The following is an 18,232-nucleotide window of genomic DNA, read 5'->3' as shown; positions in this document are numbered from 1 at the left end:
GTAACAAAATGGGAGTTCTTGGTCATTCTCCGTCTTCTTGACATTGACATGGATTGACACAACGGATTCCGGGCCCTCTGTACTGATATCTAATGCCTCTGTGTCTCATATTTAGCATTGTCCGTTATAACGGGGTTTTTGGATTCTTTTTCTACAAGCAAGATGATTGTAAGAAAGGCAAACATGGATGGGATCGTAGGATAGACGGAATGAATGCACGGTAAGCACAGAGTAGTAAGCCAACTTGCATCAGCAAGCAGAACAGGAGAGATAACAATGAAGTATAGTATGTATTAACTTAACGGACAAGTTTGATAATATGCAATCGAAGTAAGAAACAAAAGTCAAGTCAAGTCAAGTCAAGCCAAGTCAAGTCAAATGAATCCAGTCCAATCCAACCCAACCCAACCCAATCCCAACCCTAACCCCCCAGAGACAACACGAGATAACACCAGTACACTCCAACAATGGAAGCCCTCAACCTCCGGCGATTGAAGCAAGTCACGAACAAATCAGAGCCCCATCATTCCACTGACACCCCCGTCAAGACCAGTCCCAGCGCCAGCCCCCAAAGAAGGACAAACACACCCAGCAGGCAGATTGGCGGGATACCAACCCCCAACGGGAGAAGGAACAGACCGGCCCCTGCCCATAGCACGAGCAATGATGCTGACAGGCGTACCGGCAGCGCCTTCGCCCTCGCGGGCATGTAGAAGACCGAAGCGGAGGAAGACTTCGGCCATGGTGACGATGATGGAGATTACGATTAGGACGATGATTATCCATGTTTGGTCTGTAGTTTTTTTTTCTTGGTTAATGTTTGATTTTGATGATAGGGTTGGGATGCAAATTGGATGAGGATTGGGGGGGGCATTGGAGTGAGTAGTAGCAGTAGAAATGGTGATAGGGTATACTGTACGTACGGGAAGTGCGGTTATCAGCTATTGAGTCTGACAAGATCTCAGCAAGATCTAAGAAGACGCGGCATCGTTCGTTGAGGACTTGGATGCGGGGTTTGATTTCGAGGTATTCGCGGACGGCGATGTAGAGGGGGTAGAGGGTTGGTTCACTTTCCCAGAAGAAGTTCGGAACGTCGAGCATGTTTGATGCTGTTTTTTCTGTTATTAGTAGGTGTTCGATGTTGAATGTCTTGATGGAAACGTACATAGGTTGACTTCGACACGACTCTTGAAGAGCCGGCCTAGGATTCGGAAGACTTCTTCGCGTTTCATGCCTAGTTGGCCTGTGACGGCGAGCCGTCTCGGGACGTCCTTTGCTTCGTCCATTTGGCGGGCCATGACTTCTTCGAAGAAGCATAGCTTTGTACTTTGGGATATGCCGTGACTGATGGCCAGCTTGATCATGTGGTCGCCACTGCGGAGGGTGATCATGTCGTTGTAGACACGAGGACGAAGAATCTCGGTCGAGTATTCGAAGTGGAATTCTTCTGTCTCGAAGTCTTCTTCGTCAAGTGGCATTGTCGCTAGTGGGATGGGGATACCCGTTGCAGAGGATGTGGCGAAAGACAGATCGGCCAGGAGATCTTTCTCTTGGCGTTCTGTGAAGTTCCAGAAGACGACGACACCGTAGCTGAAGACGAACATCTCCGCGACGTTGTACAAAGTGCGGGCCGGGGCTTGGGGCGTCGAGGGCGCGGATGATGCATGGAGTGGTGGGGAGGGACGATCTCGGAGTAAAGCATGGCTATCATCGGTGCTATGTCGACGACGACGGAGAGCAGGCTCAGGTGATGGCGGGCGATTCTCCTCAGCCCCATTAGACTGTGGAACATGCTGCAGCGCATCGACGCTCTCGCCAGAGCTAGCAGCGTGCTCATGCTCGTCTGGAAGACGATGAGCCTCTTCGGTGATCCGATTCAAAAACTCCGTCCGCTGCTCTTCATGAGAAGTATGATTGTCCGAATCCCTCGGCGAAGCCTCATAATGATGCTCCTGATCAGGACGATTCCGACCACCAACAGAATGCTCCTCCGACTCGACGCCGAAATCATCATGATGATCGCGGAGCTCATTGCGCTCAATTTCCTCATCCAGCAAGGACTTCCCACCGGGATACTTCAGCACAGGGCTACTCCGCAACCGATAACCATCATGACCAGGTAGAAGCGGCAAATGATAAGCCGTATAAAGACAATCATCATAAAGCTTCGTGCGTCCACCATGCGTCTCCTTCACAAAAGAAGCAAGCGAGCCCATCTTATAAGCCTGGGCAGTACAATAAGCCGTCACACGCGCCAGCTTCTCCGTCCGACGCGCCTTTGGAAGCCGCTCCGCATAACTCTTCGCTCGCTCCGGCGCAACACGCCGTTTCCTTAAGATCTCCTCCTCAGCAAGCAACGGTGCAAGATCATTGTCGACGCCGAAATCGCCACCAAGTCGCTTCTGCACTAGCAATTGATGCCGGACCATTTCTGGATCGACGTTTTTCTCGCGGGCAATTCGAGCAACGACCTCCTCGTCCACGACGTCCGCATCGTCGGCATCCTCCCCCTCGTCATCGTCGATCTCGTGTTCTTCCAGCTCGCCCGTGTCGGGCAGGAGGACTAGCTTCTCACTGACTTTCGTTGTTCGGGGTGGAAGACGCGGCTGGGCAGCTAGGCGGCGGGCCTTGCCTCCTGCGGCTACGGCGCTGGAGCTGCTGCTTCCCGAGCTGCCGATTAAGCCTCCAGCGGCGGATGCTAGACGCCTGGATCTTGAGATCGGTGGTGGGCCTCGTTGTTGCATTGAGGGAACATCCGACGCATATTGCAGGACATTGTCTACGGTGATGAAGCGGGTTGCGGGGGAGCGTCGGCGTCGGGGTGTTGAAGGTGGTTGCTGATCGCGGGAATCTGTGACCTGGTAATTGGAACATGTGTTAGTAGAGCTTGTATCAATTGGTAGTACGGGGGGATGTCGTACCAGGACGGTCGGGCTGCGTTGGCTAGTCCCCCGTCCTCGGGCCGGGGGCGTCATTTTCAATGAAGCTTGGAGACTGTGCTCTTGGGTTATATGGTGACTGCAAGGATTGTTGCGAGGTGAAAATCACCAGAATGGGGTGGGAATTGGCCGTGGGTGCAATCTGCAATGTATGATGCTCCGAGCCAGCAAGTTCGAATGTCTGTGGCACTATTCCTGATAAGAACTAGTGTGGCTGATTATCAAATGACGTGGGACAATCATGTGATTATGCTTACTGAGCAGTCTCATCCCGTGATTATACCACGTGGTAGCTAGCCAATCAGAGGTGATACGGGTAGCCCACTAGGCTGAAGTGGGACTAGTTGGGAGATCTGGGGTAAAGTGAAGATCAACCTTGAAGTTGACAAACTACGTGATTTTACGGTGGAAGACGCAGATAATAATGATGTTTTTGTTTATTTATTTGTGGGTCTTGCCCAAATGTATGAATACTCTAGAATTGGTCCAGACAATATCATAGAGGGAAATCATAAAGATGTGGGAATGTCATGCGATAGGGGGGATAAGATGCAGTATGAAAGATAACAGGAAAATAAAAGAAAAAGAAAGAAAAAGAAAAGTGAAAAGGAGAAATCATGCGCCATGTAAACTGTCGGTTCATTCGATGACAACCATGCAGAATGGTTATGCAGATGGGGGGTAGATGGAAAAGATCAAAACAAGATCAAGGGCGGAGACCGTCCCGTAGCTGCCGATCTTCATCCCAAATCTCTTTTTTCATGCGACGCAAGCGATTATGCTGGCGCTGCAGACGCTCCAGGTCAGCTGGAGCGGGGTCGGCAAGAGCCGCTAGGGAGTCATGCAAGGAGCGATACTTGGTGTAGTACTGCTTGAAGGTCTGGCTTTTCTCGCGTAACTGCTGACGTAGAAGCTCGTAGCTCATAGGAGGAGATGCGCTGCCGGTGCTGCCACCGCTTGTTGATGGGCTGGCTGCACGGCGACGCTTAGCTTCCAAGTCTCCAGTGGGACGTCCGGCTCCGGCAGTAGCGCGCGAAGCCGACAGTCGGTCAGAATCCGCCTTGCGTTTCAATGGATTGACAGTGGGTACATTCTTGACCCCATTGATCTGTGCAGGTTTGGCGACTGTGGAAGCAGGATGAGTGTCCTTGTTGCTATTGCGAGCTGACTGAGAAATCAGAGGCGAAGATGAGGAGGATCCAGATGACTGGTTCTGGCTGTCAGAACGGTTGCGACCAGTGGCATCAGATGCATTCGCAGGGGGAGATGAGCCGAGAGGAGACGGCTTCTGAGGCGAGGTGGAAGGACGGGACGGAGGGCGCTTAGAAGCTGTAACCTTGGTGGCTGGTTTGGTTGGCTCAAGTTTGGGCTTCGGAACTTCGGTCTTTGGGGCCTCGGCCTTAGGGACCTTGGAAGTAGACGGAGTCCCGATAGCACGAGGCTTCGGTGCTGGCTTTTGTGCTGGCTTCGGTGTGGGCTTCGTGGCGGATGGAGTTCGCTGGTGCCCTTGCGGCTTCTTGGGGGCTGCAGCGGGAGCGGGAGCGGGAGCATCAGACATGGCCACATCTTCGTCGTCGTCATCGGAGCTGTTAACAAATTCGGCAGACTTGATTTTGCTGTCAACCTTGGCTGCAGGTTTTGCAACGGTCTTCTTGGTAACTCGGCCAGTGAGTGTAGTGTTATTAGCGGCCTTGGGTTTGGCTCGCTTGTCCGCGGGACGGGGCTTTTGGGTCGCGGCTGCTTTTGCGGGCTCCTTCTTGTCTGATTTGGGAGCATCCACCTTGGCAGGAGCGGTCCGAAGCTTCAGGCGAGAAAGGCAGGTGCCCTTACCGCGCTCCTCCTTGGGCAGAATCATCTGCCAGGCGGGATCACTCCGCTCGAGGCGCATGCGATCGAAGGCGCCAATGCAGTTGTCAATGGCGGCTTTGCGATCATCCTCGCTGGGGAACTTGAATTCCCAGACGTCGAGATCTTTATAAACCTTGTCTCTGAGATGGTACTTGTTTGTGTCAATGCGGTGCTGGAGGCCGTACTTCTCGGCGAGAACGGTGCAGTCTTCGGCGTGGGAACGAGTTGTCTGAGCGAGATAGCGGATGGACACAGCCCGAATGGCCAGGATATGAATCAAAGGCTTCTTAAGGGCAATCTGCCTCGGATTCTCCTTAGCCTGCGACATCGGAGCTGAGGTCGGAGCCATTGTAAATGAGGGCGATTTGGGAGGGAAGGTGGGACTGGCAGATGCAGAAGAGCGGGCAGCTTTGAGGAATCTATCCTTCTCCAACTCGACTTTGCTTGTGGGAGCTTTGAGGCCCGACTTGGAACCTCGAAAGCCTCTCAGCTCATCGGGGTGAGAGATGATGTGAGTCTTTTTGGACTCCTTTCCTCGCTCAAATGCATTCAGACTTTCTTCCAAATTGGCCAGAGCCTGGTCTGTGGCCGCCGTAGCACTTTTTGCCTTTTCCACCTCCAAGCTGTGGCTCAAGACTCCCGTAAAATACAAGGTTTGTTTATCATCGGAGCTATGGTAGATCTCGGATCGGTGGGTTTCGGGATACGCATGGAAGGATTGGGACTTGCCCCCATAGTGAATCGACGGGTGTTTTCCTAGGCGGACTCGGACCGGTTGATCCTTCCGGAGGCTCTGAATCAGATCATCGAGGGTGCTCTGCACCAGGTTTAGCCGCATGATCTGACTAGGCTTGGAAGAATCTCCAGACTGGTCTCCTTGACGGAGAGCCAGTCCAGACGGTGGGATCTCTAGAGAGGTAGACATGAGGTCAAGAGGAAGGAGGAGATCGAGGTGAGCAGGGTCGGATGGCAGCGTGAGAGCTGCAGGTCAGGCGGCCAACTGCACGGAGAGAGGCACAACCATACGCCATAAGATCAAGGAATGACTGGACCAAAGTAGTATGCTATGTAGTATGAACAATGCAAGAGAGTGAGTGAGTGAGAGGGAAGAAGAGAGGGAGTCAAGGCGAAGCGGAGAGTGGGGAGAGCTGACGGATGGTAAAATTACAGGGGCCCGTTATATTACACAGTAGATACATCTTTTTTTCTTTCTTTATTTTTGTAACGTTACCTGGGAGTGAGTTGTGATATGTAGTCAGGGTATACAACAAGTGAGTCGTAATTCATGAGTAGTAACTATTCTGTTTATCAGCTCTTCCTTTTTTGTTTCTGTTTCGTTACTCTCTACTCTCTACTCTTCGGGGACAATACCGGATACCGTGAGGAGAAGCCCGAGTCCAGACTTTACGGGTGTGTCCGGGCATTTATTACTTTCTTTATTACTTGATTACTTGATTGACTGACTGGATTCCTTTATTACTGCTTTATTCCTGCACTTCACCTCTTTGTACTCTTTATTTGTCCTTCACCTGACTCTGGCTCCCACTGAAAACACTTGAAACTGGTTCTTCAACATACCAAATCCCCTCGGACCTTTTTTCTCCCCCAAGAATGCCAGCCTTTGCCCCTCGTAAGTGTAACAGTGGACCTCCGGACTCTTACTCCTTTTAGGTCTCGGGCAGGTAATATAGCCTAACGTATGCTAGTCAGAAAAAAAAAGAACCCCCATTTCCCGAACCGATTGGACTATTGACTCTTGTTTCACAGGTCTGGTAATACCAGTCACCTCGAGTCTCGATCCGATCAGATGCACATTCCTACTGGATGACGCTGTGGCAAACATCTAGAGGAAACGAAAAGTAACAAGCCGCAAAGGCGTGGATCCCCTTGCGGTGTAGTCTGAGACAAGGGGAAAAAAAGCCCTGCATCCTTGCTCAAACCTGATCGACATGCAATTGTTAAAGGGCCATGTCCCAGATGCTGCATGGGGTCTGAATTCTGGATTCTGTTCTGCCCATTTACCATTCATTTACCAAGGTTAACTTACCGGTGACCTTACCAGTTACCCTGTACCATTTCCCACTAATTCCAAATGCGATACTTTAATAACAATAATCCCCGAACTCACTAATCCACTGGCCTCGTTTTACTATTTTCAGTCCCGTCCACTCCCCAAATGGCCCCATCAGCCTATGCCAAAAACAATCCGTACCTCAGGTATTCTGCGCCGCTGCGCCGCTGCCGCAGCACTTGCCACTGGCCCTGACAAAAGCAACCATATCGCCATAGCCGCAGTGATCGACACCGACAACACACGCTCGACCAAATCGACACAATACATGTTCCCGACAATCGAGACAACCGCCCTCGATCGTGCCACCTTCGACGCGTCAAGCTAGCTAGATCGAGAAGGTGATTGCCAGGATATCTCGGGTACATACCCATACCCGAGCGTCAACAGATGCCATAGTGTGCATGTACTCAACCGGAGCCGAACAGTGCTGTCATTCCAGATCCACCCAGAACAAAGTCCCAGAGTTGGACCTATCAAGCCTCATCAGCTGCCCCCCTAGTCTAGGGCGTCCAGTGAGGTCGCCAGGGTCCCTGGTACCTCTGATAGGATGCTTGAATTTAGCAGCCTCCCGTGAGAAGGAACAATACATGGGATCAACCCCAGCGTTGGGGCTGTACTTGACGCTGTAGAAAGACGAATCGAACCATAGATATTAGTACTGTAGGCAACGATGTCAATTCCAAATTCAGTACAGTACGCCTATCCAATCTGCGCCCTTTGCCGACCGATACGCTCACAGTACTCTGGTCTGCACCCGCGCCTATCTGAATCTCACTATGGTCTCGAACAAATTCCTTCCATACAAATATTGCCATAACAACAATGGTCATCTGCAACACAAGGCCCATTGTCCTCACTACAGAACGGGTAGGTGTCATCCGTCGATCGGCATCTTGTTCCGGCGCAGTATCCTGAACAGCAGGTTGGACCAGAGCCGGGGGTGCAGGGTGCTAGTGTTCAACATTAGTGATTTCTACGGACACTCGTGTCGTCCAGGTAGGTGCGATATGTTCCAATGCTTTCATTTGGTTCCGTATTTGGATCATAGGTAGATGCGTATATATGCACTTACAGTAAACTCCCGCGCAGGTCGCTGTCGGCACACAGGTTGTTATTGTTGTCGTTGAGGGTGAGACAAAGGTTGCTGTTGTGCAGAATTCAGTTCCAATGCAGGCTTGGGCCGTGCCGCATCCTGATGGTGCTGGGCAGGATGCGTCTAGATTTGTTAGTTGGGCTGGAGTTGCCTGACTTGGTGGGATACATACTGCTCAGGGTGAAGTGGGCGAGGGTAAGAGTGAGAAGGGTCAAGACATGCATCTTCGTTCCTTTCTTCCCGCAGTCTTGATTCGGTTACAGTAACAGTGGTTGTTTTGCGAGTAGGAAGAGAAGCCCTTCGGTGGTTAACAGGTGAACTATAAACGTGCTGTCGGCACATTTATAGCAAGACACTTCTACTTAGAACATCGCAACCTGATCAATGTACGATCCAGATGACCCATATACGAGGATACATAACATTACAAGAACTGATGTTCCTCTCTACAGGGTTTGGCTTTACCCCGGATTTACATTCTGAACCGCGGTTTGTGTTTTCCGCCACCTGAATACGAGGTCTACACGAGAAAGGACCCGGGCAGAACGAAATTCAATTGGTTTTGTTTAAGACACTGATGAAAGTAAATTATTGCTGCTGTCTGTCTTTCCTCTGGATCTTATAAATCAGTCATGAGTCCTGACATATGACCATATCCTTCCTGCAAAGCATGACCGCCCGACCAATCAACCCGTCAGACACACCAAGTATCTCTCATTCCGCTCTGTGACAAAGAAGAGCCAAGACACGAGGCTGAAACAGGGTACCTGAATCTACCCAGGAACTGCTGTTGAAATTTACAGCTCATTCGATATGATCGCTCCAATCCCCATGCTGTCGAGAAACAACAACCTCCAGACCCCACGAACCTGTAACACCTGACTTACAGTAGACTCAATATTGCAGCTCGGCCAAACGTTACACTAAGCCAGGTATCGTGCTGCAGTCTAAGCATAGACGTCTACTGGACTGGGCTCGGTGCCTCGTGCTTCGGGGCTGCAGAACAGACTTTATTTGGTGTTTTCTCCTCCTGATTCTAAAGGCAGAGACCGATCAAGTGATAATAGCCGGTCGGATCCTTAAGCTTTCCGGTATTTTCCACTTGAGTCTACTTACACCCCCGCCTTGGACTGCCCCAAGTGTACTCCGTACAGTACGCGAAATAGGGAGTGTTGCACCTCTCCCATTCCCTGTGTACCCCAGCAGGACATTTGATTCCTCAATTTGCCAATGCCGTGTGACTTTGACATGTCTCTTCTGTATCAGGTACATCCCATCCCATCCCGCCTAGAACAGGAACCCGGGAAATAAACCCCGGTACATTGTATTCCAGGTCGTATTGTCCCCGAAAGATCCTGGTAATCAGGCCCTGGTAACTTGCCACAAAAAGAATGCAGTATCTGACACTCTCAAAGAGACCAATCAGAAAAGAGTTCGCCGTAAGCCTCTCGCTTCCCGGAGTGATATCGGCGGAGATCAAAGTTACGGACTGCCGAGATTCAACCCTAATCGAGACAAAACTAGCGACTGGTCGTTCCGGGTTGGATTTCGATTCTGGACGCGCTTTTTACAATTGTATTGGTGTAAGCAGACGGAATGGAATTATTACTTAGGGTTGCCGGTTGAATGGATGTTAGTCGATCCCCAGGGCTGAGTTTGACAGGTTGTGCCTTCACCTGTCGCGCGCATCTCTCCAAGCAAATGATAGCATGAACGTCTGACTGCGTGTCGTGATCATGTGTAAATATAGAACATGATCCTTTCTTCCGGTTATAACTGGTAAATAGGACTGAAAGTCGCATTCCTGGGCTTTGAAGGTTCCAGGGTGGTGTAGTTGATCCTCATTGTTTCCTCCATTGTTGTAAGGTGCCTGATGTGGTCTAAAAACGTAGTGGGAATAGTGATAATGGGGTCCACGTAAACTGTGACCAAATTCATGTTTCTTAGAATACAATCTGCTTGCCGTTGCGCGTAGGTTGAACTACTGCAGAAGTCCACTGGTGCCACAATGAAAAGTTCTTGTCCTGGGTGTGAGTTGACAGCCAGTTTTCACCAACCGTCTAGGTGAGCGGCCCATTGGTAGAAGAACTGAGCTGCACTATATCAGGTTTGGTATGCCTTGAGGTGAACTTAGGGAAATGCGTGTATTCAAGGTTCCAACGTGCCAAAAGACGCAGCAATTATCCAAATGTTTCTCATGTCGGAATATGAAGCCAGTACATATAGGCATCACAGTAGGAAGACCTATATGACGAGTCAGCCTTGCCCCACGTCCGGCGTACGTAGGTCTCACACCTAGCTTTTCGATGAGGGATGAGAGAGAAGAAAGATGTGAAAAATCTCTTAGAAAGTCATCACCGAGTAGTTGCCTGTAGCCTAAATCGCAACTGGTGACTTTGAGTTCCCGACAACAGGCCACTCCATGTAGAGTGTTTGCACGGAGCAGGCTTGAACTCTCTGCTTAATTTGTAGTATCAAGGCGCGAGAGGAAGAAGAAGTAAGCCGAGTAGATGCAGAAGGAAGCACCTCTCAAGAGTCCATTGGCTTTGGGATTGGATCAAAGTGTTAAATATATCATCTCAAGAAATGCCACGATCTATTATAATCTTATGGATCTCAACTTTCATGCTACATTAGGGTTGTTACTTTTTTTTATGCAATTTAACTTGCATGAAATAGCAGATGTTTGTTTCTTCGTGTAGTTGCTTATAGTCCGTCTCATACGAGGTACGGAGCATAGCTTGTTCCTGAGACATTCCTCACCAATATACCTGGTCTATATATGGACTTCAAGTTGTCTAAGGTCTATGAACATTATAGCCATCGTATTCCCATGTTCATTCTCATCTATATGCAGGTAGCAATCAGGTTTAAACTGAGTATCCTCACACTTAATTACTGATCAGATAGGGATGCAAAATATCAACATGTGCGAGTTCAGTAAGACTCACTTCTTGACTTAGACTTTTCATCAGGAATCGGTCACTTCAGGCTCTTATACCTCCTTCCTCATCTACGTGAATTGACAAGGCACAGAACTTTTGACAATTATCATTATCATTAACGATATTTATACTCTGACATTGGCAACAAAATTACATGAATCGTATTAGGGCCACCGCCCTCCCCCCCGTAATCTTCTCCTCCTCCCACTTCAACAAATGAATTGGCCCTCACAGGGCCACGCTGACCTCGATGCAAGGGTCGAAGTTGATGGGAACCTCAATCCCAATTTCTCGCCCAATGCCCTCAAAAGAGAAGCTGACATGAGCGAAAAATTCACGTCCAGCAATGCATGACTGGAACGAAGTCATCATGTTCTCCCCAAGGGGGAATTGAATAGGCACAGGGGCCCATAGGACCCACTCAAAGCCCCCTGTGAGCGACAGCATGGAGTACTCACTCCATTTAACGTGGCCGACCACGAAGGTCTTTTCATTCAGGACATTGGTCTTGGTCGACTTCTTGCGTTCGGCGGCATCGAGCTCCTGGAAGGTCGTCTTTTGAATGAGCTTTGTTCTCACGTAGTTCATTGGAGGCATCTTCTTTGGCGGGTGCATTGGCAGGAAGCTAAGCTTCGTCATCAGGACGATGGGTGCGCTTTTGGCTTTGGGAGGCCATACCAGGTAGGTCGTCTCAGTGCCGGCTATCTTCAAGCAGAGGCGGCCGATGCTCCATGTCTTCTCCGCAGAGATCTGGTTGCCACTAGAGTCTCTCATGGGTACGGAAATCGCTTGAATCTTTGGCTTGATGAGAACTGGGAGGTCCTCGTAACATTTGACCGTGCCATTCTCCCAGAGTGTGATGTGAACATTGTAGGTAATGCCGATGAGGTCCGCAGCCTCATCCTTGTTTGCAGTTCCATCATTGTCTGAAGCTCCATCGCTGTCTGTAGTCTCGCTCTTGATAGCTGTACTTGGTAGAATTTGGCGGTGTAGTACAAGGTGTTGCGCGGAACTGGAGCTATCCATGGGGTGCTTGCATCTTTCTGCTCTACATTCGTTCGGAACTGCCACAGAAAATCCGAATTCGTGAATGGGTGCTTCGGTAGAGTCTTTTGGCAGCAATCGGACTATTTCGTGAATTTCAGCAAAGGGATTGATAAAAAGGTGCTTGACATCGAATAACAAACGGTTGTGTTTGACTTTAGGCATCGCGATACGGATTCTGCCTGTATGAAAAGTTTAGTTAGTAGCTGCTAAGCCGGATGATTATGAGCATGACGGGTGTGAAAAGACTTGCCCTGAAGCGCAACATTTAGCCATATCCCAGGGGCCTCTTTTATTTCTCCATTTGGTGCAGCTTGCACATTCCCTGCAACTTTCACGTTGCCCGCGATAACATCACCAACCCAGCAACTGGGAATTGGATCAGTAACCGACGCACTGTTTATCGAAGTAATGTGTGCCTGTTTAATGAGCTGTTCCTGTTTAGTTGGCTCCATTGTCTTGAAGATGACGAGTATGAAGTGATCGGTAGGAAATAGTAGACAGCGAAGCAAATTCGATCAAGAACAGTTGATTGCAGCTGCGATGCTTTGATGATGAATCAATGAAGAGTAGATCAAAGCGATCGATAGAAAAGATGCAATAGAGTGCACAGCGTAGGAAGAGACGCTGTAAGGTGACAAGATACAGCGTATTGTAGAATGCAGAGTGACATTTGGGCACAATGCACTAGGGAGAGCAACACGATGAAGAAACACTGTGACAATGTAGTCACAATGAAATAGAGAACGCAAAGTAACCAAGAGCCCAGAGCAATGAAGCAATAAAGCAATGAAGCAATGAAGCAATGAAGCTAAGATCCACACCGTGGATATCAAGCGCTAAAGCAACAAAGCAACGAGGCAACGAAAATGATATCAGAACAAAGAGTATGAGCTCTTCAACACAAGAGATTGAAGTAGGAGTGGGGGAATCGAAGAGTGGAAGAAAGAACAGAGATGGGACGAAAACATAGGACTGGGGACCAGAGCGCCAAATCTGGCTGGCCACCCCAGAGGTTGAACCAGACCAGATGAATGGCTTGGATGAGATGTTTCTTGCCAGTTATCTCGAGCAGTGGATTGCGATGCTGAAGCTGAGACTTGGAAAGACGAGTGAAACGAAGATTCAGAGAGGAGGGAAGAGATAAAGGAAGAGATGAGAGAAGAGAGATGAAAAGATAAGAGACCGAAGATGCGCTAGAGACGAAGCTGCAATAACAAAGCGTGTCAATAATCATGATGAACAGCCTCGCTTTTTACGACGCGTTCTTTTTTCTTGATGAGTCCCAAAAGACTCAGGCAGCAGGCGAATGGTTACCGGCAGACAACTGCTTTGTTTTGAAGGTACTTGGTGCTCATGACAAGCCATGAGAACAATGTGCTTCTTTGTGTACTCTGTGGCGTATTGATGTAGTAGATTTACTCCATTTGCACACTTCTTTGATGATTTTCTGTCTTTGGGCATTCGCGCTCATGATTTGGCGGGAGTACAACCACCAAAAGAATGATTAGGTCTTGTCCATTTTTGGCTGTATTTGCAGGCCAGTATTAATCCAATTTGCCCTGGAAGTGTTCTCTGATATTAAATGGCAGTTTGTAAGGCTATCTAGCCCCTCTGAGCATGTGGCGTCTTGTGTCGTCGTCGCCTTGATATTAGGGCACATTGTTTCTGCCTCAGGCCTCAACAACCAACTTCCACCCAACTTCCTAGGAATTGAACTCAACAACAAGCGGCGGATTTTGGTTGATGTTGGAGCTGTGTTCTAAGCGACTTGGTCCAGAAGACGAGTAATGAATTACTGTGATACGTCTTGTGTAAGTATTCATCAACCTTGAAGTTAGTAAAGTCTGCAAAAGCCGAGCTTGGGAGCCTGTGACCCGCCTAGGGACCATATAACCCAATGAGCTTTACTTAGCAGTGGCTACCAAGGCCACATCGGCGCTGCTGCCATCAACCTGCATGGCAGGACCCTCAGCGACCGGGCCGCTCCATGTGGTTTCTGTCCCCACATACTCTTCTTTTCCGCCTCTATCTTAACATCCTCTTGACTCAGTTCCCAGTGCTTTCGGTCATGTATTCCACAAACGAGCTGCCTAAAGTAGGATATCAAGGTGATTGGACCCCTATGCGACCTTTGCGACTGGTCAGCCATCTTCCGCAAGCTGAACGGTGGGGCAATTACAAAACTACTGTGCTGTATACTGTACAGGCCCCCCATCCACCTGAACTGCTCTGCCATACAACAACCGTCTTACCAGTGTACGAATTTCAGGATATCACCAGTGTGCATGAAGCTCGCCATCTAGGGTCAACCCATTATTCATTGGACTTTGTAGTCGGAACTATCTGACGATGGGGTTGTCAAAGCTGATTCCAGGCCTGCGCGGCAACAAGGCTTGAAATTCAACATGTGTGATCTCGAGCCAGATACTGGGTCATATGGTATGGAGCTTCCTAATCACGATGGCCAATTGGCTTCTCCACAGTATCCCTGTGAATTCTGGATCGACCATCTTTGTAAAGGTGCAAGCCGACTCTCTGATGATGATCCCGCATTCGTCTTTTTGGAGTCCCATTTTCTTCACTGATTGAGAGTCTCAGCTTACTTCACAAGCTTCCCAGTACAACCTTATCAATTAAATTGTTACTGGACAAGGCAAAGGCATGTCATTGCCATCTTTCGTCACTTAGCTACTCTTCACGATAGAGGCGCTCATGGGAGTGACGGAGTGCAGTTCTGGGATACTGTCACTGGAAGGCAGAAACAATGGATCGAAATGAAAAAAAATTATTCACGATCGCACTCTCGCCGGACACGAAAACCACGGCTTGCTTACAGTTTGGTCAGGAGGACAAATGGGTTCAGTTTCGGGTTTGGGATGCTGCCTCCATAGTCTGCAGGCAGAGTCCCAATATCGAGGCCAATTACCAGTGCATATAATTTTACATCGGATAGAAAGTACCTGAAGACACACGAGGCCATATACAGTATTGAGTCACCGATGGGGGTTTGGATGAGACGCCTGATCTAGAGGCTTCGTGCTTTGTTATGAACTGTGACGGTTCATGGATCGCTTGTGGCGGCAAGAGAGTGTTTTGGGTGCCGCCTGACTACAATGAATATGCCATTGCTTACCACGAGAACACTGTTGTTTCAGGGAGAATCAATGGTGAAGTGGTCTTGGTGGAGTTGGCCGATCCGAGTGCACTATATTGCATTGTTTGTGCCCTGTCTCAGCATCTTATTTTACATCTTTGGATATTTTCCAAGTACTATGGTGAAATCAGCTAGATTCTTTGAAACCAGGGGCGCGAAAGGAGTTATGACCCTTTTTGTACCACTTCGAGATCTTACATTCAAGTTAATACTTCCAATTGTGTCATCTATCAGATACAAGGATACAAATGCAACCTCGTAATGGAGGTTCTGTCGTGTAACGAGGATATATGCATGGCGCTTTTTAAGGAAGCGAGGTATCAGTTTGTACAAGGACATTGTCCTCATTGGCTGATTGCTATGAGGAATTAGTATATACGTCTTTCTCGCTTTGTCTCATTGTGTAACAGATCGCTGGATATCTTTCCAATTCGGCCAAGGTATTACACATGAAGTTACTATCTACAGTAGCCATGTTCTAGAAGATGGGATAACTTATAGTTTAGTCTACGATAAGTCAGTTCTGGGTACAGACGGAAAAGGAAAAACAGCTATATCACAAGCAGCCTCTATTAATCTTGATCTATCATACACAAGGGATCACTGGTATAAGACGACGCCACAGTTTAAAAACAAACAATGGTATTTGACGCAGCAAAAACCAAAAGCACAGCAGTAAAGACCAGGGCAATAATGAAGAAGAGCAAATGCAAGAAGAGAAGCAGCACGGCAGACAGTAATTAGATATATCAAACACGAGAACAAAACAGTAACACAAACGCAAGGAAACACGAATCGAAAACCCATAACCAGCATAACAAGCAAAACCCAACCCCTTCCGATTCCGAACCCATCCATTGTTACCCAGAAAAGATAAAATCCTTAATCCCACGCTTCTCTATCTATCCCACAGATGCAGATCCAGATTCCAGATTCCAGTCCCAGTTCCTCATCTGATCGTGTCCCAGAAAGCAATACTATCCACGCGCCAGCAATCAACAAAGGAAAATAACAGGGATAAAGTGGTAGGCAGTGAGGATGAAACAGATAACCCGAGACAATAACTTGTGAAAAGCACAAGGGTTTGAGGTCCGAGGTCTGTTCTTGATATAGACTCTGGAAACACGATCAGATGGTCCCGACTCCTTTCCAGTTTTGCTGGTTTCCCATGAACATCAATATAAATACAAACGGGCAAGAAAATGCATCGAAAAAAAGACAACAAACAAAGGAAATAAATGAAATTCGAGATGGTAATTCTCTCGTGGGAATCAAGGGCTTATGCAATGAAGTAATAAAACAAAGGAAATAAAGGGTGATGAACTTCAGCTTTGTTCAGCACACTTGTTCACTGTGCATCATACGGCTGTGGACCATGAGTGGTCGCCGCGAGGCTTCATCTCGTAGTTCTCCGGCTCCGTGCTGGTAGGACGACGGATAGTGGAGTTGGGGAAGTACATGTGTGGCGGCATGGAGGTGGGGTATGCCGGGCCACTGGGCTCGGGGTAGGTGAAGTCGTTGGCTGAGCCTGGGGAAGGCATGCTGCCATGCGAGGGAGATGCCCAGCCTAGACTGGTCATGTGGGGACTCCCGCTGACGCTGTTGGGCCGGTGATCGCTGTTGGCGGGCGGCTCCAGCGGTTGGGGCGGAGCGTAGGGATGCGAGGTCATAGATGGCCGAGCATGAGGCGCACTGCCGTAGCTGGATAGCGAGGGGGATGTAGCAGTCGGGGAAGCCCGGGGGCTGGCTTGGGGGAAATCCCCGCGCACGTGAGGTGGGATGGGCCCGGTGCCCATGTAGTAGTCGCCAGCGGAGCGGTGCATGTTCAAAGGAGGAAGCTCACCACCTGGTGACATGGATGGGTGCTGACCAGGAGAGGGTGTGGAGTGGATTGAGCCGTGTTCGGAGAACATCCCTTCGCCGGGTCGACCGCGGTCCTTGTTTTGGCGCAATTGAGCCTCGGTCTCAGCCGCGGCCTCCTCAATGGTACCCGTGTGGTGATTTTGGTGTCGGGTCAATGTCGTGCGGCGCGTAAAAGTCTTCTGACAGTTGGCATAGGGGCATTTATAGGGGCGCTTTCCGGAGTGAATACGACGATGTCTTGCCAATGAGGACGAGTCACTGAAAGGCTACATGCTGTTAGTTTCCAGTCAAAAGCGCGGGGATATGAATACACACCTTGCCACACCGCTCGCACATATGCGGCTTCTCTCCAGTATGCACACGGGAATGCACTGTCAACGCGGAGCGCTGAATGAACTGCTTCCCACACCCAGGCCAATCGCAGGCATGGGGTCTAACTCCGGTATGAATACGCTCTATGCGATGTTAGCAGCTGTGACTGAACCAGGCCGGAAAACACATACCATGTCGAGCAAGGTCGCTGCGCCGCGCGAATCCCTTGTTACAGGTTGAGCAATGGAAGGTCTTCGGTGGCGGGTCAACACCCGACCTCCCTTGGGGAGCAGGTTCCTGCTGCATCTGCGGGTCGCCAGCGTATCCTGCAGGAGCATAGGCCATGTTTCGGGGAGTGGAGCCCGTGGGCTGTGCGTAGTAAAAGGTGTCGGCGAGCCCAGCGTCCATTTGCATGGGTGTGGGACCGTGGGGAGGGTATGCGTTGACCGGGTTGTCCGAGCCACCAGATTCGCTTTTCATCGTAGAGGACGTCCCGTGCAACTGGGCACTTTGTTGGAAGTACTGTTGTTGTAGTTGTGCTTCGGCGGCGGCTGCTGCTGCGGCGGAGTTTTTCCTGTTCAGGATGGTCGTGAAGTCCATGACCCGGCCCAGGAAATCGCCAACTGTCCGTACTCAAGGACTGCTTGCGAAGAGGTCCTTCAGCAGGCCTGTAGGCTCAAATCAAGCTGGAGCTTCCACGGAGTTCTGGTCTTTTATCGTAATGATCCTGCGCGCGTGGGGATCGGAGATTCGCGGCTCGTAAATCTGAGTTCGAATCGGTCACAAGTCGCAAGCTCTGTCAAAGATACTAAAAAGTATGGTTAGAATCGGAAAATAGACAAAATCCCCAGGCACAACTCAGAAAATCGAGCTGAGGACACCGTAATGTCGCGCGCGGGAGGGCGAGGCCAGGACTCACCCTGCGGGAGTACACGTTCTCCGAGAGATCCGGGTTCT

General features: G+C 49.5%; 6 protein-coding genes across 6 annotated transcripts; 1 reads left to right on the top strand and 5 right to left on the bottom strand.

Moving 5' to 3' along the window:
• Nucleotides 1–512: 512 nt before the first annotated feature.
• Nucleotides 513–2,975, bottom strand: N7511_001129 (RMD1 family protein; the record flags this gene model as incomplete). The annotated part of the gene is made up of 4 exons (XM_057123554.1): nucleotides 513–793; nucleotides 924–1,109; nucleotides 1,166–2,858; nucleotides 2,922–2,975. The coding sequence occupies 4 exons, from the start codon at nucleotides 2,973–2,975 to the stop codon at nucleotides 513–515; spliced, it is 2,214 nt and encodes a 737-aa protein (XP_056989287.1).
• Nucleotides 2,976–3,645: 670 nt separating this feature from the next.
• On the bottom strand, nucleotides 3,646–5,712 carry N7511_001128 (uncharacterized protein; the record flags this gene model as incomplete). Its single annotated transcript, XM_057123553.1, has 1 exon — nucleotides 3,646–5,712. The coding sequence occupies one exon, from the start codon at nucleotides 5,710–5,712 to the stop codon at nucleotides 3,646–3,648; it is 2,067 nt and encodes a 688-aa protein (XP_056989286.1).
• A 1,267-nt stretch (nucleotides 5,713–6,979) lies between these two features.
• Nucleotides 6,980–7,186, top strand: N7511_001127 (uncharacterized protein; the record flags this gene model as incomplete). Its single annotated transcript, XM_057123552.1, has 1 exon — nucleotides 6,980–7,186. The coding sequence occupies one exon, from the start codon at nucleotides 6,980–6,982 to the stop codon at nucleotides 7,184–7,186; it is 207 nt and encodes a 68-aa protein (XP_056989285.1).
• Nucleotides 7,187–7,268: 82 nt separating this feature from the next.
• Nucleotides 7,269–8,178, bottom strand: N7511_001126 (uncharacterized protein; the record flags this gene model as incomplete). The annotated part of the gene is made up of 4 exons (XM_057123551.1): nucleotides 7,269–7,331; nucleotides 7,599–7,811; nucleotides 7,941–8,077; nucleotides 8,127–8,178. 4 exons carry the CDS (start codon nucleotides 8,176–8,178, stop codon nucleotides 7,269–7,271), a joined length of 465 nt encoding a protein of 154 aa, XP_056989284.1.
• A 2,949-nt stretch (nucleotides 8,179–11,127) lies between these two features.
• On the bottom strand, nucleotides 11,128–12,108 carry N7511_001125 (uncharacterized protein; the record flags this gene model as incomplete). The annotated part of the gene is made up of 1 exon (XM_057123550.1): nucleotides 11,128–12,108. The coding sequence occupies one exon, from the start codon at nucleotides 12,106–12,108 to the stop codon at nucleotides 11,128–11,130; it is 981 nt and encodes a 326-aa protein (XP_056989283.1).
• A 4,350-nt stretch (nucleotides 12,109–16,458) lies between these two features.
• N7511_001124 (putative C2H2 finger domain protein) lies at nucleotides 16,459–17,875 on the bottom strand (the record flags this gene model as incomplete). Its single annotated transcript, XM_057123549.1, has 3 exons — nucleotides 16,459–17,229; nucleotides 17,279–17,418; nucleotides 17,467–17,875. The coding sequence occupies 3 exons, from the start codon at nucleotides 17,873–17,875 to the stop codon at nucleotides 16,459–16,461; spliced, it is 1,320 nt and encodes a 439-aa protein (XP_056989282.1).
• Nucleotides 17,876–18,232: the final 357 nt, after the last annotated feature.

Source organism: Penicillium nucicola (genome assembly GCF_028828085.1).
Source record: "Penicillium nucicola strain IBT 29836 chromosome Unknown utg000001l, whole genome shotgun sequence".
Classification (NCBI taxonomy): domain Eukaryota; kingdom Fungi; phylum Ascomycota; class Eurotiomycetes; order Eurotiales; family Aspergillaceae; genus Penicillium; species Penicillium nucicola.
Note: the sequence above shows the minus strand (reverse complement) of the source record. Positions and strands in the feature narration are given on the sequence as shown.